Below are 24,459 nucleotides of genomic sequence, written 5' to 3' on the forward strand. Positions count from 1 at the left end.
TAATGGGTGTCGACCTAAGTGATGTCGACCCAGAGTCCGGATACCGGCATAAAGGGCCCAGCCCACAGAGGTTTGGCTAACCATTAGAGCGTGCATGGTCTGGGCCTCTTAATATATATAGACAGAGTAAACACTAGAGATGAGCGCCGGAAATTTTTCGGGTTTTGTGTTTTGGTTTTGGGTTCGGTTCCGCGGCCGTGTTTTGGGTTCGACCGCGTTTTGGCAAAACCTCACCGAATTTTTTTTGTCGGATTCGGGTGTGTTTTGGATTCGGGTGTTTTTTTCAAAAAACCCTAAAAAACAGCTTAAATCATAGAATTTGGGGGTCATTTTGATCCCAAAGTATTATTAACCTCAAAAACCATAATTTCCACTCATTTTCAGTCTATTCTGAATACCTCACACCTCACAATATTATTTTTAGTCCTAAAATTTGCACCGAGGTCGCTGTGTGAGTAAGATAAGCGACCCTAGTGGCCGACACAAACACCGGGCCCATCTAGGAGTGGCACTGCAGTGTCACGCAGGATGTCCCTTCCAAAAAACCCTCCCCAAACAGCACATGACGCAAAGAAAAAAAGAGGCGCAATGAGGTAGCTGTGTGAGTAAGATAAGCGACCCTAGTGGCCGACACAAACACCGGGCCCATCTAGGAGTGGCACTGCAGTGTCACACAGGATGTCCCTTCCAAAAAACCCTCCCCAAACAGCACATGACGCAAAGAAAAAAAGAGGCGCAATGAGGTAGCTGACTGTGTGAGTAAGATAAGCGACCCTAGTGGCCGACACAAACACCGGGCCCATCTAGGAGTGGCACTGCAGTGTCACGCAGGATGTCCCTTCCAAAAAACCCTCCCCAAACAGCACATGACGCAAAGAAAAAAAGAGGCGCAATGAGGTAGCTGTGTGAGTAAGATAAGCGACCCTAGTGGCCGACACAAACACCGGGCCCATCTAGGAGTGGCACTGCAGTGTCACGCAGGATGGCCCTTCCAAAAAACCCTCCCCAAACAGCACATGGCGCAAAGAAAAATAAAAGAAAAAAGAGGTGCAAGATGGAATTGTCCTTGGGCCCTCCCACCCACCCTTATGTTGTATAAACAAAACAGGACATGCACACTTTAACCAACCCATCATTTCAGTGACAGGGTCTGCCACACGACTGTGACTGATATGACGGGTTGGTTTGGACCCCCCCCAAAAAAGAAGCAATTAATCTCTCCTTGCACAAACTGGCTCTACAGAGGCAAGATGTCCACCTCATCATCATCCTCCGATATATCACCGTGTACATCCCCCTCCTCACAGATTATCAATTCGTCCCCACTGGAATCCACCATCTCAGCTCCCTGTGTACTTTGTGGAGGCAATTGCTGCTGGTCAATGTCTCCGTGGAGGAATTGATTATAATTCATTTTAATGAACATCATCTTCTCCACATTTTCTGGATGTAACCTCGTACGCCGATTGCTGACAAGGTGAGCGGCGGCACTAAACACTCTTTCGGAGTACACACTTGTGGGAGGGCAACTTAGGTAGAATAAAGCCAGTTTGTGCAAGGGCCTCCAAATTGCCTCTTTTTCCTGCCAGTATAAGTACGGACTGTGTGACGTGCCTACTTGGATGCGGTCACTCATATAATCCTCCACCATTCTTTCAATGGGGAGAGAATCATATGCAGTGCCAGTAGACGACATGTCCGTATCCGTAATCGTTGTCAGGTCCTTCAGTCCGGACCAGATGTCAGCATCAGCAGTCGCTCCAGACTGCCCTGCATCACCGCCAGCGGGTGGGCTCGGAATTCTGAGCCTTTTCCTCGCACCCCCAGTTGCGGGAGAATGTGAAGGAGGAGATGTTGACAGGTCGCGTTCCGCTTGACTTGACAATTTTCTCACCAGCAGGTCTTTCAACCCCAGCAGACTTGTGTCTGCCGGAAAGAGAGATCCAAGGTAGGCTTTAAATCTAGGATCGAGCACGGTGGCCAAAATGTAGTGCTCTGATTTCAACAGATTGACCACCCGTGAATCCTTGTTAAGCGAATTAAGGGCTCCATCCACAAGTCCCACATGCCTAGCGGAATCGCTCCGTGTTAGCTCCTCCTTCAATGTCTCCAGCTTCTTCTGCAAAAGCCTGATGAGGGGAATGACCTGACTCAGGCTGGCAGTGTCTGAACTGACTTCACGTGTGGCAAGTTCAAAGGGCATCAGAACCTTGCACAACGTTGAAATCATTCTCCACTGCGCTTGAGACAGGTGCATTCCACCTCCTATATCGTGCTCAATTGTATAGGCTTGAATGGCCTTTTGCTGCTCCTCCAACCTCTGAAGCATATAGAGGGTTGAATTCCACCTCGTTACCACTTCTTGCTTCAGATGATGGCAGGGCAGGTTCAGTTATTTTTGGTGGTGCTCCAGTCTTCTGTACGTGGTGCCTGTACGCCGAAAGTGTCCCGCAATTCTTCTGGCCACCGACAGCATCTCTTGCACGCCCCTGTCGTTTTTTAAAAAATTCTGCACCACCAAATTCAAGGTATGTGCAAAACATGGGACGTGCTGGAATTTGCCCATATTTAATGCACACACAATATTGCTGGCGTTGTCCGATGCCACAAATCCACAGGAGAGTCCAATTGGGGTAAGCCATTCCGCGATGATCTTCCTCAGTTGCCGTAAGAGGTTTTCAGCTGTGTGCGTATTCTGGAAACCGGTGATACAAAGCGTAGCCTGCCTAGGAAAGAGTTGGCGTTTGCGAGATGCTGCTACTGGTGCCACCGCTGCTGTTCTTGCGGCGGGAGTCCATACATCTACCCAGTGGGCTGTCACAGTCATATAGTCCTGACCCTGCCCTGCTCCACTTGTCCACATGTCCGTGGTTAAGTGGACATTGGGTACAACTGCATTTTTTAGGACACTGGTGAGTCTTTTTCTGACGTCCGTGTACATTCTCGGTATCGCCTGCCTAGAGAAGTGGAACCTAGATGGTATTTGGTAACGGGGGCACACTGCCTCAATAAATTGTCTAGTTCCCTGTGAACTAACGGCGGATACCGGACGCACGTTTAACACCAACATAGTTGTCAAGGCCTCAGTTATCCGCTTTGCAGCAGGATGACTGCTGTGATATTTCATCTTCCTCGCAAAGGACTGTTGAACAGTCAATTGCTTACTGGAAGTAGTACAAGTGGGCTTACGACTTCCCCTCTGGGATGACCATCGACTCCCAGCAGCAACAACAGCAGCGCCAGCAGCAGTAGGCGTTAGACGCAAGGATGCATCGGAGGAATCCCAGGCAGGAGAGGAATCATCAGAATTGCCAGTGACATGGCCTGCAGGACTATTGGCATTCCTGGGGAAGGAGGAAATTGACACTGAGGGAGTTGGTGGGGTGGTTTGCGTGAGCTTGGTTACAAGAGGAAGGGATTTACTGGTCAGTGGACTGCTTCCGCTGTCGGCCAAAGTTTTTGAACTTGTCACTGACTTATTATGAATGCGCTGCAGGTGACGTATAAGGGAGGATGTTCCGAGGTGGTTAACGTCCTTACCCCTACTTATTACAGCTTGACAAAGGGAACACACGGCTTGACAAATGTTGTCCGCATTTCTGGTGAAATACTTCCACACCGAAGAGCTGATTTTTTTGGTATTTTCACCAGGCATGTCAACGGCCATATTCCTCCCACGGACAACAGGTGTCTCCCCGGGTGCCTGACTTAAACAAACCACCTCACCATCAGAATCCTCCTGGTCAATTTCCTCCCCAGCGCCAGCAACACCCATATCCTCCTCATCCTGGTGTACTTCAACACTGACATCTTCAATCTGACTATCAGGAACTGGACTGCGGGTGCTCCTTCCAGCACTTGCAGGGGGCGTGCAAATGGTGGAAGGCGCATGCTCTTCACGTCCAGTGTTGGGAAGGTCAGGCATCGCAACCGACACAATTGGACTCTCCTTGTGGATTTGGGATTTTGAAGAACGCACAGTTCTTTGCTGTGCTTTTTCCAGCTTGAGTCTTTTCATTTTTCTAGCGAGAGGCTGAGTGCTTCCATCCTCATGTGAAGCTGAACCACTAGCCATGAACATAGGCCAGGGCCTCAGCCGTTCCTTGCCACTCCGTGTGGTAAATGGCATATTGGCAAGTTTACGCTTCTCCTCCGACAATTTTATTTTAGGTTTTGGAGTCCTTTTTTTACTGATATTTGGTGTTTTGGATTTGACATGCTCTGTACTATGACATTGGGCATCGGCCTTGGCAGACGACGTTGCTGGCATTTCATCGTCTCGGCCATGACTAGTGGCAGCAGCTTCAGCACGAGGTGGAAGTGGATCTTGATCTTTCCCTAATTTTGGAACCTCAACATTTTTGTTCTCCATATTTTAATAGGCACAACTAAAAGGCACCTCAGGTAAACAATGGAGATGGATGGATACTAGTATACAATTATGGATGGACTGCCGAGTGCCGACACAGAGGTAGCTACAGCCGTGGACCACCGTACTGTACTGTGTCTGCTGCTAATATAGACTGGTTGATAATGAGATGTAGTATGTATGTATAAAGAAGAAAGAAAAAAAAACCACGGGTAGGTGGTATACAATTATGGACGGACTGCCGAGTGCCGACACAGAGGTAGCTACAGCCGTGGACTACCGTACTGTACTGTGTCTGCTGCTAATATAGACTGGATGATAATGAGATGTAGTATGTATAAAGAAGAAAAAAAAAACACGGGTAGGTGGTATACAATTATGGATGGACTGCCGAGTGCCGACACAGAGGTAGCTACAGCCGTGGACTACCGTACTGTACTGTGTCTGCTGCTAATATAGACTGGTTGATAATGAGATGTAGTATGTATGTATAAAGAAGAAAGAAAAAAAAACCACGGGTAGGTGGTATACAATTATGGACGGACTGCCGAGTGCCGACACAGAGGTAGCTACAGCCGTGGACTACCGTACTGTACTGTGTCTGCTGCTAATATAGACTGGATGATAATGAGATGTAGTATGTATAAAGAAGAAAGAAAAAAAAACCACGGGTAGGTGGTATACAATTATGGACGGACTGCCGAGTGCCGACACAGAGGTAGCTACAGCCGTGGACTACCGTACTGTACTGTGTCTGCTGCTAATATAGACTGGATGTTAATGAGATGTAGTATGTATAAAGAAGAAAGAAAAAAAAAACCACGGGTAGGTGGTATACAATTATGGATGGACTGCCGAGTGCCGACACAGAGGTAGCTACAGCCGTGGACTACCGTACTGTACTGTGTCTGCTGCTAATATAGACTGGATGATAATGAGATGTAGTATGTATAAAGAAGAAAAAAAAAACCACGGGTAGGTGGTATACAATTATGGATGGACTGCCGAGTGCCGACACAGAGGTAGCTACAGCCGTGGACTACCGTACTGTACTGTGTCTGCTGCTAATATAGACTGGATGATAATGAGATGTAGTATGTATAAAGAAGAAAAAAAAAACCATGGGTAGGTGGTATACAATTATGGATGGACTGCCGAGTGCCGACACAGAGGTAGCTACAGCCGTGGACTACCGTACTGTACTGTGTCTGCTGCTAATATAGACTGGATGATAATGAGATGTAGTATGTATAAAGAAGAAAGAAAAAAAACCACGGGTAGGTGGTATACAATTATGGACGGACTGCCGAGTGCCGACACAGAGGTAGCTACAGCCGTGGACTACCGTACTGTACTGTGTCTGCTGCTAATATAGACTGGATGATAATGAGATGTAGTATGTATAAAGAAGGAAAAAAAACCACGGGTAGGTGGTATACAATTATGGATGGACTGCCGAGTGCAGACACAGAGGTAGCTACAGCCGTGGACTACCGTACTGTACTGTGTCTGCTGCTAATATAGACTGGTTGATAATGAGATGTAGTATGTATGTATAAAGAAGAAAGAAAAAAAAACCACGGGTAGGTGGTATACAATTATGGACGGACTGCCGAGTGCCGACACAGAGGTAGCTACAGCCGTGGACTACCGTACTGTACTGTGTCTGCTGCTAATATAGACTGGATGATAATGAGATGTAGTATGTATAAAGAAGAAAGAAAAAAAAACCACGGGTAGGTGGTATACAATTATGGACGGACTGCCGAGTGCCGACACAGAGGTAGCTACAGCCGTGGACTACCGTACTGTACTGTGTCTGCTGCTAATATAGACTGGATGATAATGAGATGTAGTATGTATAAAGAAGAAAGAAAAAAAAACCACGGGTAGGTGGTATACAATTATGGATGGACTGCCGAGTGCCGACACAGAGGTAGCTACAGCCGTGGACTACCGTACTGTACTGTGTCTGCTGCTAATATAGACTGGATGATAATGAGATGTAGTATGTATAAAGAAGGAAAAAAAACCACGGGTAGGTGGTATACAATTATGGATGGACTGCCGAGTGCCGACACAGAGGTAGCTACAGCCGTGGACTACCGTACTGTACTGTGTCTGCTGCTAATATAGACTGGATGATAATGAGATGTAGTATGTATAAAGAAGAAAGAAAAAAAAAACCACGGGTAGGTGGTATACAATTATGGATGGACTGCCGAGTGCCGACACAGAGGTAGCTACAGCCGTGAACTACCGTACTGTGTCTGCTGCGACTGGATGATAAATAATGATATAAAAAATATATATATATCACTACTGCAGCCGGACAGGTATATATTATATAATGACGGACCTGCTGGACACTGTCTGTCAGCAGAATGAGTTTTTTATAGAATAAAAAAACACCACACAAGTCACACGACGAGTGTTTAACTTTTTCAGGCAATCACAATATAGTATACTATACTGGTGGTCAGTGTGGTCAGGTCACTGGTCAGTCACACTGGCAGTGGCACTCCTGCAGCAAAAGTGTGCACTGTTTAATTTTAATAATATGTACTCCTGGCTCCTGCTATAACCTATAACTGCTCCCCAGTCTCCCCCACAATTAAGCTGTGTGAGCACAGTCAGATATTATACATAGATGGTGCAGCACACTGGGCTGAGCACAGATATGGTATGTGACTGAGTCACTGTGTATCGTTTTTTTCAGGCAGAGAACGGATTATATTAAATAAAACTGCACTGGTGGTCACTGGTCAGTGGTCAGTCACTAGTAAACTCTGCACTCTCTAGTACTCCTAAGCTCCAGTAAATCAAGTGTCTCTGTCTCAATCTCACTCTCTCTCTTCTAATCTAAATGGAGAGGACGCCAGCCACGTCCTCTCCCTATCAATCTCAATGCACGTGTGAAAATGGCGGCGACGCGCGGCTCCTTATATAGAATCCGAGTCTCGCGATAGAATCCGAGCCTCGCGAGAATCCGACAGCGTCATGATGACGTTCGGGCGCGCTCGGGTTAACCGAGCAAGGCGGGAAGATCCGAGTCGCTCGGATCCGTGTAAAAAAAGCTGAAGTTCGGGCGGGTTCGGATTCCGAGGAACCGAACCCGCTCATCTCTAGTAAACACTGCTATTGCATGCATTAATACAAATGTAGCCACGCTCATGTTGCGGCAGCGAAGACACAACTACTGTGTCCACGTCTGAGGCGCGCGCGTACGTAGGCATGCACGTGCCATAGACTTCTATGGTGCGATCGCCGGCTGCACTTAGTCGCAGTACGGCGTGTATACGCCTTGCTGCAATGTGTATGCCTGTGTGTACGCATTGCGGCAATGATGAGCGTGGCTACATCTGTATGTGTCAGATTAATAACAGCAATGCACTGTAGAAAATACACCATAGTCCTGTGCAGGGATGCAGTTAAAATGGCAGGCGCCGGGAGACTGACAGCCAGCATTTTACCGACGGATGGAAGCCCGACACCCGCACAGTATTTTCCACTTGGTTGGTGGTTCCACAACACCAACTGAGTGGGAATAGAACCTGTGGCGAGCAAAACGAGGCACCGGGCCCGAACCGCGGCGAGCGCAACTAGCCCGCCGGGGACTCGCTGCCGGGATTCCAGTAGACGGGATGCTGCTGTCGTCTGAAGGTATATCATACCGGATCCCTGTGCAGTATAATGTAACATATGTAAATTATGATGTATAAGTGGGGCCACAGGGGGTGTCCACTGTTTCCCTGTGGGTCAGTCCAACTCTGCAGGGATGGTAAGTATACGCCCGAGGAAGTCAGTGACCTCTTGACCGTATACATATTGGGTATCCAATTAGCTATTGTCTTGCTGGGGGCTATCCAATTAGCCGCGATATGCTGACGCGAGCTGCGGCTTATCATGATTTTGTTTAACCTGCCCCAGGCAGGCAAAACCATATCCCCCAAAACAACCCCCGTTTCCATGTGAAAAATGGCCTGTTCCTCACGAAAACACACAGGTTTAACTGAACCTGTGTGTTTTCGGGAGAAAATTAATTTTTTTACGGGTGATCTAATTGGATAGCTTGTAAAAAAACATCTGTGAAACATTGGGAAAAAGTGCGAAAAACTGCCTTTTTTTGTACTTATTGTTTTACCACGGCTATTTGGATACATTTTGCATAGTCGGGAGGGCACATAGGGGGTCATTCCGAGTTGATCGCTAGCTGAAAATGTTCGCTGCGCTGCGATTAAGTAAAAAAACCATCACTTCTGTGCATGCATATGCGGCGCAGTGCGCACGCGCAACGTACTTTCACAACGTCCGATGTAATTTCACACAAGGTCTAGCAAAGCTTTTCAGTCGCAATGGGCGCCGCAGAGTGATTGACATGAAGTGGGTGTTTCTGGGTGTCACTGACCGTTTTCCGGGAGTGTTCGAAAAAACGTAGGCGTGCCTGGAAAACCGCAGGCGTGGCTGGGCAAACGCAGGGCGTGTTTGTGACGTCAAATCCGGAACTGAATGGTCTGAAGTGATCACAAGCTCTGAGTAGGTCTGGAGCTACTCAGAAACTGCACAAATTTTTTTTGTAGCCGTTCTGCGATGCATTCGTTTGCACTTCTGCTAAGCTAAGATACACTCCCAGAGTGCGGCGGCTTAGCGTTTGCACGGCTGCTAAAAACAGCTAGCGAGCGATCAACTCGGAATGACCCCCATAGTACAATCTATATAATAACTTACATGTGTTCTCATTAATTCTAACACTGAACTGGAGACCGCATTATCCCAAACCTTGATTGATGTTATTCTTAGTGTTATGTTTAAGTCATTGACGTATCTATAATGGTGGCAGAGTCTGCGGTGTAGGTAGGCCCCTGGGTCTAGCGGCGCACACACCCTGCACCCATTCAGTATACTTACCTCTCTGGACTTCTGCAGCAGCACTGAACAAATCACCGGGAAAATGGCACAGCCAGAATTTTCCCGGTGATCCATGGCACAATACCAGTCAGTATACTCACAACTGCGCTGTGGAAAGAGGATGGAGCCTACATGAAAGCTGCACGTGAGCCCCCTACTCTATAATCTGCTCCTGCTTAAAGTTCAAATGTGTATCTTAAAAACACAATATAATTGTGCGTGAGTGTCCAGCATGCTGTAACTATGAATATTTTGGTTGGCTATTATGAAATAGAGTCTGATGTAATACAGGTAGAAACGTTCCAGAGAACTGACCTCAATTAGGATTATGCTTACAAATAAAACTATTATTAAAATAATGGCCCTCATTCCGAGTTGTTCGCTCGGTATTTTTCATCGCATCGCAGTGAAAATCCGCTTAGTACGCATGCGCAATGTTCGCACTGCGACTGCGCCAAGTAACTTTACTATGATGAAAGTATTTTTACTCACGGCTTTTTCTTCGCTCCGGCGATCGTAATGTGATTGACAGGAAATGGGTGTTACTGGGCGGAAACACGGCGTTTCAGGGGCGTGTGGCTGAAAACGCTACCGTTTCCGGAAAAAACGCAGGAGTGGCCGGAGAAACGGTGGGAGTGCCTGGGCGAACGCTGGGTGTGTTTGTGACGTCAACCAGGAACGACAAGCACTGAAATGATCGCACAGGCAGAGTAAGTCTGGAGCTACTCTGAAACTGCTAACTCGTTTGTAATCGCAATATTGCGCGTACGTCGGTCGCAATTTTAAGAAGCTAAGATTCACTCCCAGTAGGCGGCGGCTTAGCGTGTGTAACTCTGCTACATTCGCCTTGCGAGCGAACAACTCGGAATGAGGGCCAATATCTGATGATCGAGTTCCTTTAAAGAGCAAAGAACATAAAAATTACTGTCAGTCCCATCTCGAGATTCAGTGAACATCTAGAAATGCATATTACAAGTCTGATCAATGGGGGTCATTCCGACTTGATCGGTCGCTAGTTGTTTTTAGCAACTGTGCAAACGCTATGCCGCATCCCACTGGGAGTGTATTTTAGCTTAGCAGAAGTGCGAACGAAGGGATCGCAGAGCGGCTACAAAGTTTTTTTGTGCAGTTTCAGAGTAGCTCAATACCTACTCAGCGCTTGCAATGACTTCAGACTGTTCAGTTCCTGTTCTGACGTCACAAACACGCCCTGCGCTCGCCCAGCCATGCCTGCGATTTTTCAAACACTCCCTGAAAACGGTCAGTTGACACCCAGAAACGCCATCTTCCTGTCAATCACTCTGTGGCCAGCAGTGCGACTGAAAAGCTTCGCTAGACCCTGTGTGAAACTACATAGTTCGTTGTGAAAGTACGTCGCGCGTGCGCATTGCGCCGCATACGCCTGCACAGAAGTGCCATTTTTTTGCATCATCGCTGCACAGCAAACATTTTCAGCTAGCGATCAGCTCGGAATGACCACCAATGTTATATGGAGGATATTATATGCCAGACACACTTTCCGTTAATTAACTATGTTACAGATGCTGCTATAGTGGTTACTGTATATAGGGCCCGATTCAGACCTGATCGCTCCTCTGCGATTTTGCAGAGGGCTGCGATCAGATAGCCGCCGCCCAGACAGAGTGAAATCCCTTACTGTATTATCACACCCTGACACTATGCTCTCATCCTTCAGTGCTGCCATTTCTCTTGCAAAACAGTCATACTTCAAGAACCTCATCTCCTCCCAGTCTTCCAACCCCCGGCGCCTCTTTGCCACTCTCAACTCACTCCTCTGCCCACCTCCACCTCGTCTCCCTACCTCACTCTCTGCTCTTGACTTTGCCACTTACTTCACATCCAAAATTGACTCAATATGTCAGGACATCACATCACACCAGTCCATCAGTAAGCAGCTTTCTCCTATCCCTTACCAACCCTCCCCATCCTTCGCACCTACTCTGACATCTTTCTCCCATGCATCTGGAGAGGAAGTCATGGCCCTTATTCGTTCCTGTCCCCTCACCACCTCCCCACTTGACACTATCCCCTCCCGCCTCCTCCGCTACCTCTCTTCTTCTGCCTGTTCCCATCTTTCCCACCTTCTCAATCTCTCCCTCTCATCAGGCACTGTCCCCTCTGCCTTCAAGCACGCACTCATCTCTCCTATTCTTAAAAAACCTACACTTGATCCAAACACTCTCTCCAACTACTGACCCATCTCTCTCCTCCCTTTTGCCTCCAAACTCCTTGAGCGTATTGTCTACAACCGCCTTACTTCCTTTCTTTCCTCACACTCACTGCTTTACCCATTCCAGTCTGGCTTCCGTCCTCTCCACTCCACTGAAACTGCCCTTACAAAAGTATGTAATGACCTCCATGCTGCTAAATCTAAGGGACACTACTCTATACTTATTCTACTTGATCTCTCTGCTGCTTTTGACACTGTGGACCATCCTCTCTTACTGCAAATTCTTCACTCCATTGGTCTGCGTGACACTGCCCTCTCTTGGTTGTCCTCCTACCTTTCTGACCGTTCTTTCTCTTTCTCCTCTCATGACTCCACCTCCCCCTCACTTCCACTAACTGTAGGGGTACCCCAAGGTTCTGTCCTTGGTCCTCTTCTCTTCTCTCTCTATACGTCCACACTAGGTAAGCTCATTAGTTCTTTTGGTTTCCAATATCATCTCTATTCTGATGACACCCAAATTTATCTTTCCTCTCCAGACCTCTCCCCTGCTCTCCTCACTCGTATCTCCAACTGTCTCTCTGCTACCTCTTCCTGGATGTCCCAGCGCTTTCTTAAACTTAACATGTCTAAGACCGAGCTGATCATCTTCCCTCCCTCCCGCATAACCTCACCTCCTACAATCTCATTATCTATTGATGGCACTACTATCTCCTCTAGCCCCTAAGTGCACTGTTTTGGAGTAATCCTTGACTCCTCCCTCTCCTTCAAACCACACATTCAGCACCTAACATAAACCTGCCATTTTCATCTAAAAAATATTTCCAGGATCAGACCCTTTCTCACCCAGGATGCTACTAAGTCTCTTATCCACTCACTGGTCTTCTCCAGACTGGACTACTGTAATCTGCTCCTGACTGGCATTCCTGACAAATACCTCTCTCCACTCCAATCTATCCTCAATGCTGCTGCCCGCTCATCTTCCTCACCAAACGCACTACGTCCACCTCTCCTCTCTTACTAGACCTTCACTGGCTCCCCTTCCCTTTCAGAATCCATTTCAAGCTTCTCACACTCGCTTACAAAGCCCTCACCCACTCGTCTCCCATCTACATCTCTGACCTTATCTCCCTTTACACTCCCACCCGTCCTCTTCGCTCTGCTAATGCACGCCGACTCTCCTGCCTACGGATTACTTCCTCCCACTCCTACCTCCAAGATTTTTCACGTGCTGCACCACTTCTTTGGAATTCCCTACCTCTCCCTCTCAGACTGTCCACCTCTCTACAAAACTTCAAAAGGGCTCTCAAGACCCACTTTTTCACCAAACCCAGCCAAATCTCATCCTAACCCTCTGTTCTACGCTTTCTATGTACCCCATCTGTGTCACCCCTGTCTGTCTACCCCTCCCCTTTAGAATGTAAGCTCTCACGAGCAGGGCCCTCTTCCCTCATGTGCTTATCCTTTCTTACTTTAATAATCTTCAACTGCACCAAATCCATCAGTCTTCTGCCCAGGGCCGGCAACAGAAATCTTGGGGCCCCATACAATGATATATCTGGGGGCCCCCTACACCCTCAACTCCCCCCATCGATATGTACTACATATATAAATATATGTTTGTGTTGGAAATTAATTAACTTTTAATTAATTTGTGGGTGGCCCGAAGTGCATTCAGCCAGACCTAACCAATTTGATGCCCTAGGCAAGATTTTGTTTGGTGCCCGCTAGCACCGCCACTAGTTTCACCCCTGACACAGCACCCCTCTCCAAGCACAGCACCCATCACCCAGCACACTTTATCCTACACACAGCTCCCCCCAGCACACTTTACCCTACACACAGCTCCCCCCCCAGCACACTTTATCCTACACACAGCTCTCCCCCCCAGCACAATTTATCCTACACACAGCTCTCCCCCCCAGCACACTTTATCCTACACACAGCTTTCCCCCCCCAGCACACTATCCTACACACATCTCTCCCCCTAGTACACTTTATCCTACACACGGCTCTCCCCCAGCACACTTTATCCTACACACACCTCTCCCCCCCAGCACACTTTATCCTACACACAGCTCTCCCCCCCAGCACACTTTATCCTACACACATCTCTCCCCCCAGCACACTTTATCTTACACACAGCTCTCCCCCCAGCACACCTTATCCTACACACAGCTCCCCCCCAGCACACTTTATCCTACACACAGCTCTCCCCCAGCACACTTTATCCTACACATAGCTCTCCCCCCCAGCACACCTTATCCTACACACAGCTCCCCCCCCAGCACACTTTATTCTACACACAGCTCTCCCCCCAGCACACTTTATCCTACACACAGCTCTGCCCCCCAGCACACCTTATCCTACACACATCTCTCCCCCCAGCACACTTTATCCTACACACAGCTCTCCCCACCAGCACACTTTATCCTACACACAGCTCTCACCCCAGGACATTTTATCGCTGGCACTGTGCACAACTTCCCTCGCCCCGCCCCCCACCACCACCACATGCAGCTCTTAACTACCTTTTTCTTTTTTTTCCACATTGATAGTCACTGTCGTCGTGGGTGTCCTCAGGGCTCTCTTTAAGTGGCAGTAGAGACAGACGTGAGGTGATGGCATCACGTCGTCTCATTCCCGCCGCTGCGGTCAGCACCAGCAGCAGGGGGACTTGCGGAGGCGGGCCAAATGAGTTTGTGCAGCGCTGCTCGCCCGCCCTTTTTTTAATGTGGGAGATAGCAGGAGGGGACAACAGCGCTGTGCAGAGTATAGTGGACGGGCAAAGTGGGCTGGAGGTGCGGAGGGGGAGAAAGCATAAGGAGAGGTGCTGAACCAGCTGGAAAATCTCCTGTCCTGTTACGTCCCGCAGCCAGCCAATTATCAGTACTGCTGACATTGCCGCTTCATCGCACTGCACCTCCGCCACGTATCTCCACTGGATCCAGCAGGGTCCGGCAGCTGTGTTGCTGCCCTGCCCGCTGCATGGATCACACAGCATTCTTACGCGCTGCCTAAACATTTTGTGTGCCCCTGATGCTCGGGGCCCCCCTGATCCTCGGGGCCCCATACGGGTGTCCCCTTTGACCCCCCCTGTCGCCGGGCCTGCTTCTGCCACCTGATACTTATTCCAGTGTCATCTGCTGATGTAACTATGTTTATTTACCCAGTACTTCTCCTATACTGTCATCAACTGTAAGTTGCTGTTTTCCTGTTTTGTTATTTGTTTATGTACTCTGTAATTGGGCGCTGCGGAACCCTTGTGGCGCCATATAAATAAAGGATAATAATAATAATAATAATAGTCTAGCTATACTGTGCAATGTAGGAGTTATAGCAGTGATCCTAATGAATACAATTAACTATTTTATAGCTCTAAAATGATTATTGTATAAATTCTATTCAGGTATTAGAAATATACAAGCGTTTGCCTGCGGCTTTGCTTGTGTAGGTGTCTGTTTCTGCTCAGTGGAACTAATTTTACACAGACAGTAGTGCCATCTAATATTTTGATGTATATTTTATATTGTACACATTGATTACAAAATTTCTTTGTGAACAAAAGTTGCAGTGTTTTCTTCAAGAATTAACACAAAAAGATGCTTAGGGCACTAACTTGTGAGCAAGCCACGTAAAGCTGTCCATGGGAGAAGCAGCTGGTCCAGAGATCTATGTCTGCAGCTGTGAACGATTGCCCCTGTGACTATAACAATTCACATTGGCCCTCATTCCGAGTCGTTCGCTCGGTATTTTTCATCGCATCGCAGTGAAATTCCGCTTAGTGCGCATGCGCAATATTCGCACTGCGACTGCGCCAAGTATCTTTGCTATGAAGATAGTATTTTTACTCACGGCTTTTTCATCGCTCCGGCGATCGTAATGTGATTGACAGGAAATGGGTGTTACTGGGCGGAAACAGGCCGTTTTATGGGAGTGTGGCTGAAAACGCTACCGTTTCCGGAAAAAACGCAGGAGTGGCCGGAGAAACGGGGGAGTGGTTGGGCGAACGCTGGGTGTGTTTGTGACGTCAAACCAGGAACGACAAGCACTGAACTGATCGCACAGGCAGAGTAAGTCTGGAGCTACTCTAAAACTGCTAAGTAGTTTGTGAGCGCAATATTGCGAATACATCGGTCGCAATTTTAAGATGCTAAGATACACTCCCAGTAGGCGGCGGCTTAGCGTGTGTAACTCTGCTAAATTCGCCTTGCGACCGATCAACTCGGAATGAGGGCCATTGTGCGTAACGTTGCGTGTAGTATTGGTCTTGGTGCGCCATCTTCTGGATTGATATGTAAACTGAAACTTCATGAGTCAAGATAACCTGCCTGATTAATGATTGATATATAGCTGGATTTTCATGCGAAATAGAAATTGTATATCTATAAATAACTATGTATTTATATATGCATACTTAAAAATTTTTATGCATTCTGCGTGTGCAATATATGTATATGTATATATATAGAGAGAAAGAAAGAGAGAGAGAGAGAGAGAGAGAGAGAGAGAGAGAGAGAGTTACCTTGGACCTGAGGAGCCTGCACACTGCACGCGCAGTCGGCATCTGTTTTTTCCTTTATTGCTTCTCGCCCTGCTGTCACATTGAGATCATACATATCTCAGTTTCTTTGTCACTAAGCTATACAATAGTGAAACGGCATCCAAATTCATACAGTAGTTTTTGCATGATGCCGGAACGACCAGACAGACAAAAAAATCCAAATTTTCTTTTGTCTCCATTGTTCATAAACAGTCCCTAGAAGTATATTTCTAAAAATATGCTATGTACAAACACAAACCTTACAGTTTTATTATTGCATGTATAGATTATATAGCGCTTGGTGGCAAAGTGATGGCGTCCTGTAATGTATATTTGTATTTTATTGACAGTACTTTGTTTTCGACTTTGTTGGGCCTCAAGAACAGCTTTTTGACAAGATCATACGACTGTCTGTAAGTATGGCGTGGCGACGGACACAAGCATTTCAAGGAACAAAGTCAGCTATGGCTCTCTTTAAACCTGGCCCACCTGCACACTAGTGTCTGAGGCTCAGTTTATGCTCTCCCATCTGCAAAATGTATCAAACTCATTTCGCAGTGTGCACGCTGCGGCATCAAGAGTGTGTAATTACAGGCAGTGCACAGTGATTTCATTCCCAGCTCCCCTTGCACCTGACGTGGTGTAACTGGACTGTTGTAGGGAGTACTCACTTAGGTAATACTGACAAAATAAGTAAGTTGACAAAATTGCAGACACGTCTTTTGCATAGGAGAAAAGTCTGTAGCAATTGTGCACTGATAATAATCACAGTGAATGAGTGGGTGTGGATTATTAGATCTACACTAAAAATGTCTACAGTCTGCACACTATGTGGAAGAAATGATAGCTGACCTGTGTTCAGCTCTGCATCAAGGTCCTTATTCAGGTTTGTTAGCAAAGCTAAAAGGCAAGCAACTGGGCAAAACCATGTGCACTGCAGGTGGGGGAGATATAACCTACCTCCCAACTGTCCCGATTTGCAGTGGAGGGGGGGCAGTTGGGAAGCTCCCTAGCACTTGCTGCTCAGTTCAGAGCAGAGCAGCGGTGAATAGACGCTGTGCGCATGCGCACAGCGTCTATTCCAGTGAGGGAGAGGGACTGGGGGCACGGCCAGCAGCTCACAGAGCGCTGGCCGTGCCCCCACTGTGATTAAAAATTGGGGGCGTGACTCGCCATTGCGTGATCCACATGAAACCATGCCCCCTTTCATTAGGCCACGCCCCTTTTCTTTGCTGCGCAATAAGTCACTCCATCAGAAATCATAATGTTGGGAGGTATGATATAACGTGCAGAGAGAGTTAGATTTGGGTGGGGTGTGTTCAAGCTGAAATCTAAATTGCAGTGTAAAAATAAAGCAGCCAGTATTTACCCTGCACAGAAACAATATAACCCACCCAAATCTAACTCTCTCTGCACATGTTACATCTGCCACACCTGCAGTGCACATGGTTTTGCCCATTTACTAACAACTCTGAATAACCCCTCAAAGCACTAAGAGTTTTAACCTGTTATGACCTCGGTAGACTAAAGCATCCTAGGTAAGGCATACCTCCCAACTGTCCTGATTTTCGCGGAACAGTCCCGTTTTTTTGGGACTGTCCTGCTGTGCCACCTGCGGACCGCAGTGTCCCGCGGTGGGGGGAGGGGGGCATTTGGGAGGCTCCTGTCACTGCTGCCCTGCTTAGCAGAGCAGCAGAGAATAGACGTTGTGCGCATGTGCACAGTGTCTATTTACATGTGACAAAGGGAGAGGGGGCATGCCAGCGGCTCGCAGACCGCGGGGTATGACCCCTTAGTGACAAGAAAGGGGCCATGGCTCACTATCGCCGTGCCCTCCTGTGAAGCCACGCCCCTTACCCATAGGCCACACCCCCTTTCCTCTATTTCTCCCTTTAAAATGTTGGGAGATATGGGTAAGGGCTCTTCCATGCACAGTCTGGCTCAGCATTGGTACATCGATAATGGGTGTGGCCACACTCTTCATCCATAAACTATACTTGCTGTACCTCTGCGCCAGAGCAACAGAAAATAATGAAAAAATGGTGCCAGCACCATTTTCCCGGAGACCTGCCCATGCTCAGTAGACACTGGCAGGGTGCTACTCAGTACATGGCCCCAGTTATAGGGGAGACAGAACACAGGCTGCCTCCTCAGTGATAACCGTCCCTGCGGATCAGGGTATAAAGCTTTCCCCGGAAAACCTGAGAATTGTTGTGAGAGACAGTAGTTACAGCTGCAGCAAGAGCCAGCCTATGGAACACAGTGATATTAGATACTGTATAGTAGGTTATTTTAGTAGAAAAACATTAATGATTCCCAATCCAGTTTAAATAAAGTTGGAGAGAATATGAAACATATATTGTATTATGCTTTGACAGAATATCTGCTGTTTAGATGAGGCATGAGAAGAGTGACACCTTAATGCAGTCTTATGTCTGCAAGTGTGGGGATGGGGATTTCTGGTCTTGGTGGGTAATTGTTTTAATTATGTCTGTTTTTTTTCCTACATGCAGGTTATGCACAACAAGCTAATAGGAAGTATATTAATTGGATCATTTAGAGTTGATTTGGGCACTGTTTACAATGAACCAGGTAATCCATAAATCTATTACGTAACAACATTTGTGTGTATCTGGCTTATCTCAGCAGGGACCTGCGGTGAGCTAAATGGCTCAGGAGGCACTGACTAGTACCAGAGCCAGATTTACACACAATATATGAGCCAAAGGGTACATGTGGGCATTATACACAGGTGCAGCAGTATATACATGTGGGCATTATACACAGGTGCAGCAGTATATACATGTGGGCATTATACACAGGTGCAGCAGTATATACATGTGGGCATTATACACAGGTGCAGCAGTATATACATGTGGGCATTATACACAAGTGCAGCAGTATATACATGTGGGCATTATACACAGGTGCAGCAGTATATACATGTGGGCATTATACACAGGTGCAGCAGTATATACATGTGGGCATTATACACAGGTGCAGCAGTATATACATGTGGGCATTATACACAAGTGCAGCAGTATATACATGTGGGCATTATACACAGGTGCAGCAGTATATACATGTGGGCATTATACACAGGTGCAGCAGTATATACATGTGGGCATTATACACAGGTGCATCAGTATATACATGTGGGCATTATACACAAGTGCAGCAGTATATACATGTGGGCATTATACACAGGTGCAGCAGTATATACATGTGGGCATTATACACAGGTGCAGCAGTATATACACGTGGGCATTATACACAAGTGCAGCAGTATATACATGTGGGCATTATACACAGGTGCAGCAGTATATACACGTGGGTATTATACACAGGTGCAGCAGTATATACATGTGGGCATTATACACAGGTGCAGCAGTATATACATGTAGACATTATGCACAGGTGCAGCAATATATACATGTGGGGTTTATATACACAGGTGCAGCAGTATATACATGTGGGCATTATACACAGGTGCAGCAGTATATACACGTGGGCATTATACACAAGTGCAGCAGTATATACATGTGGGCATTATACACAGGTGCAGCAGTATATACACGTGGGCATTATACACAGGTGCAGCAGTATATACATGTGGGCATTATACACAGGTGCAGCAGTATATACATGTGGGCAGTATACACAAGTGCAGCAGTATATACATGTAGCCATTATGCACAGGTGCAGCAATATATACATGTTGGGTTTATATACACAGGTGCAGCAGTATATACATGTGGGCATTATACACAGGTGCAGCAATATATTTATTGGTGGGTATTATACACAGGTGCAGCAATATATACATGTGGGGTTTATATACACAGGTGCAGCAGTATATACATCCAGGCCCGGCGACAGGGGGGGTCAAAGGGGACACCCGTATGGGGCCCCGAGGATCAGGGGGGCCCCGAGCATCAGGGGCACACAAAATGTTTAGGCAGCGCGTAAGAATGCTGTGTGATCCATGCAGCGGGCAGGGCAGCAACACAGCTGCCGGACCCTGCTGGATCCAGTGGAGATACGTGGCGGAGGTGCAGTGCGATGAAGCGGCAATGTCAGCAGTACTGATAATTGGCTGGCTGCGGGACGTAACAGGACAGGAGATTTTCCAGCTGGTTCAGCACCTCTCCTTATGCTTTCTCCCCCTCCGCACCTCCAGCCCACTTTGCCCGTCCACTATACTCTGCACAGCGCTGTTGTCCCCTCCTGCTATCTCCCACATTAAAAAAAGGGCGGGCGAGCAGCGCTGCACAAACTCATTTGGCCCGCCTCCGCAAGTCCCCCTGCTGCTGGTGCTGACCGCAGCGGCGGGAATGAGATGACGTGATGCCATCACCTCACGTCTGTCTCTACTGCCACTTAAAGAGAGCCCTGAGGACACCCACGACGACAGTGACTATCAATGTGGAAAAAAAAGAAAAAGGTAGTTAAGAGCTGCATGTGGTGGTGGTGGGGGGCGGGGCGAGGGAAGTTGTGCACAGTGCCAGCGATAAAATGTCCTGGGGTGAGAGCTGTGTGTAGGATAAAGTGTGCTGGTGGGGAGAGCTGTGTGTAGGATAAAGTGTGCTGGGGGGAGAGATGTGTGTAGGATAAGGTGTGCTGGGGGGCAGAGCTGTGTGTAGGATAAAGTGTGCTGGGGGGAGAGCTGTGTGTAGAATAAAGTGTGCTGGGGGGGAGCTGTGTGTAGGATAAGGTGTGCTGGGGGGGAGAGCTATGTGTAGGATAAAGTGTGCTGGGGGAGAGCTGTGTGTAGGATAAAGTGTGCTGGGGGGGAGCTGTGTGTAGGATAAGGTGTGCTGGGGGGAGAGCTGTGTGTAAGATAAAGTGTGCTGGGGAGAGAGATGTGTGTAGGATAAAGTGTGCTGGGGGGGAGAGCTGTGTGTAGGATAAAGTGTGCTGGGGGGGAGAGGTGTGTGTAGGATAAAGTGTGCTGGGGGAGAGCCGTGTGTAGGATAAAGTGTACTAGGGGGAGAGATGTGTGTAGGATAGTGTGCTGGGGGGGGAAGCTGTGTGTAGGATAAAGTGTGCTGGGGGGGAGAGCTGTGTGTAGGATAAATTGTGCTGGGGGGGAGAGCTGTGTGTAGGATAAAGTGTGCTGGGGGGGAGCTGTGTGTAGGATAAAGTGTGCTGGGGGGAGCTGTGTGTAGGATAAAGTGTGCTGGGTGATGGGTGCTGTGCTTGGAGAGGGGTGCTGTGTCAGGGGTGAAACTAGTGGCGGTGCTAGCGGGCACCAAACAAAATCTTGCCTAGGGCATCAAATTGGTTAGGTCTGGGTCTGGCTGAATGCACTTCGGGCCACCCACAAATTAATTAAAAGTTAATTAATTTCCAACACAAACATATATTTATATATGTAGTACATATCGATGGGGGGAGTTGAGGGTGTAGGGGGCCCCCAGATATATCATTGTATGGGGCCCCAAGATTTCTGTTGCCGGCCCTGTATACATGTGGGCATTATACACAGGTGCAGCAGTATATACACGTGGGCATTATACACAAGTGCAGCAGTATATACACGTGGGCATTATACACAGGTGCAGCAGTATATACATGTGGGCATTATACACAGGTGCAGCAGTATATACATGTGGGCAGTATACACAAGTGCAGCAGTATATACATGTAGCCATTATACACAGGTGCAGCAATATATACATGTGGGCTTTATATACACAGGTGCAGCAGTATATACATGTGGGCATTATACACAGGTGCAGCAGTATATATATTGGTGGGTATTATACACAGGTGCAGCAATATATACATGTGGGCTTTATATACACAGGTGCAGCAGTATATACATGTGGGCATTATACACAGGTGCAGCAGTATATATATTGGTGGGTATTATACACAGGTGCAGCAATATATACATGTGGGGTTTATATACACAGGTGCAGCAGTATATACATGTGGGCATTATACACAGGTGCAGCAGTATATACACGTGGGCATTATACACAAGTGCAGCAGTATATACATGTGGGCATTATACACAGGTGCAGCAGTATATCCACGTGGGCATTATACACAGGTGCAGCAGTATATACATGTGGACATTATACACAGGTGCAGCAGTATATACATGTGGGCTGTATACACAGGTGCAGCAGTATATACATGTGGACATTATTCACAGGTGCAGCAGTATATACTGTACATGTAGGCATTATACACAGGTGTAACAGTATATACATGTGGGCATTATACACAGGTGCAACAGTATATACATGTGGGCATTATACACAGGTGCAGCAGTATCTATCTATCTATCTATCTATCTATCTATCTATCTATCTATCTATCTATCTATCTACCTCTGGGACACTGTAGTCATTTTGTTGAACAATTGCCGTGAATCTTCCTTGTCATTTAATTTCTCTCAGTACGGACACATATCAGACGATGAGACAATGTTTCATTACTGAATCCTCCTTTCACAGCCTAATAGAATTGAGCTGTGACCAAACACCACTCATAGCGTGACAAACACCGAATGTAGCGGAACCAATTAGACAAGAGATCCTGTGATTACTCTGAATCTGAAGGATAATAAAGTAGTGTTACGCAGAATTATAACAGAATGAAATAAAATACAAATTATTAGCCTTGAGTCTAAGCATTGCTGACTCCGGCTGACCGTCTGGCGCAGGATTTGAATGGTGCAGATAATCTGTATATGTGTAATTGCGCATATTTCCCAGCGATGTGCATGCATTACATGGGCCAAGCAATTGGGAAAGTCCACAGTGCACCTGTGCATCTGATCACCATGTACTTCACGGGATTCAGAGCTGCATTGACTCTCTAGTTCTGAATTCTCGCAGGTTGATGCGCAGTGATGTCACTGTGCAGTGTGTGCGACTTAATACGTAATACAGATGTTATTGTTCATTTGCCACCCAGAATTGCCTATTATGTAGCTGCGAAGAAATCTTTGTGATGCGTTGAAGTCCTAAGCTCTCATGAGTTCGCAGATGCACATACAGTCTGGAATATATGTGCATTTTGCTAACAATCACTAGCTGTGGCCACATTCGGGCATGTGCGGCCTGCAAAAGAGCAGCAATGATCCTTCATAGCATATTGCGGTCATGCCGGGGCCAAGCGCTTATGTCCTGTTACTACCACTGCTGATTGTGTCATTACATCAGTGCATTGTACCTTAGCATGATATTTGCTTCTGTACAGAGTAAAGTGATTTCATTGAGTGCTCTAACAAAAAATAAATTTTATGTACAGGAAATTCAGAAATGCCAATCAGCTCCCAGTACTGTACGTCAGCATGTTCTAACTGAGCCCACACGTTTCTTTTAGATTAATGCATCTCTGAATCAATACGGGCGGGGGATCCAGGCCCCCTATACCACAGACCCAGGCTTCCTATACTTCAGACCTGGTACTCCTATATCACAGAACCATGCTCTCTATACCACAGACCCAGGCTCCCTATACCACAGACTCAGGCCCGCTATATCACAGAATCATGTTCTCTATACCACAGACCCAGTCCCCCTATACCACAGACTCAGTCCCCCTATACCACAGGCCCAGTCCCCCTATACCACAATCCCAGGCCCCCTATACCACAGACCCAGTCCCCCTATACCACAGACCCAGGCCACCTATACCACAGACCCAGGCCACCTATACCACAGACCAAGGTTCTAGAGATGAGCGGGTTCGGTTCCTCGGAATCCGAACCCCCCCGAACTTCAGCCTTTTTACACGGGTCCGAGGCAGACTCGGTTCTTCCCGCCTTGCTCGGTTAACCCGAGCGCGCCCGAACGTCATCATCCCGCTGTCGGATTCTCGCGAGGCTCGGATTCTATCGCGAGACTCGGATTCTATATAAGGAGCCGCGCGTCGCCGCCATTTTCACACGTGCATTGAGATTGATAGGGAGAGGACGTGGCTGGCGTCCTCTCCGTTTAGATAGAGAGTGAGACACTTGATTTACTAGTAATTTAATTTTAGTAATTTTGGGGAGCATTAGGAGTACTCAGAGTGCAGAGTTTTGCTGATAGTTATACTAGTGACCACCAGTTTTATTTATTATTTAAAATCCGTTCTCTGCCTGAAAAAAAACGATACACAGTCACATACCATATCTGTGCTCAGCCTCAGTGTGCTGCATGATAATATCATCTATGTATATCTGACTGTGCTGAGTGCTCACTGCTCACACAGCTTAATTGTGGGGGAGACTGGGGAGCAGTTATAGCAGGAGTACATAACAGTGCACACTTTTGCTGCCAGTGTGACTGACCAGTGACCACCAGTATATTGTCTGCCTGAAAAAGTTAAACACTCGTGTGGTGTTTTTTTTTTTTATTCTATAAACGCATTCTGCTGACAGACAGTGTCCAGCAGGTCCGTCATTCATTATATTATAATATATACCTGCAGTAGTGATATATATATATT

At 47.2% G+C, this 24,459-nt stretch overlaps 1 protein-coding gene across 1 annotated transcript in view; it reads left to right on the forward strand.

Annotated features, from left to right (window-relative positions):
• FER1L6 (fer-1 like family member 6) overlaps positions 1-24,459 on the forward strand; it is a 478,947-nt gene that overhangs the window by 227,298 nt on the left and 227,190 nt on the right. Inside the window, 2 exon segments of the mRNA XM_063924401.1 lie at positions 16,359-16,421; positions 18,522-18,600. Coding sequence (XP_063780471.1) covers positions 16,359-16,421; positions 18,522-18,600 — 142 coding nt within the window.

Source organism: Pseudophryne corroboree, chromosome 5, assembly GCF_028390025.1.
Source record: "Pseudophryne corroboree isolate aPseCor3 chromosome 5, aPseCor3.hap2, whole genome shotgun sequence".
NCBI lineage: Eukaryota > Metazoa > Chordata > Amphibia > Anura > Myobatrachidae > Pseudophryne > Pseudophryne corroboree.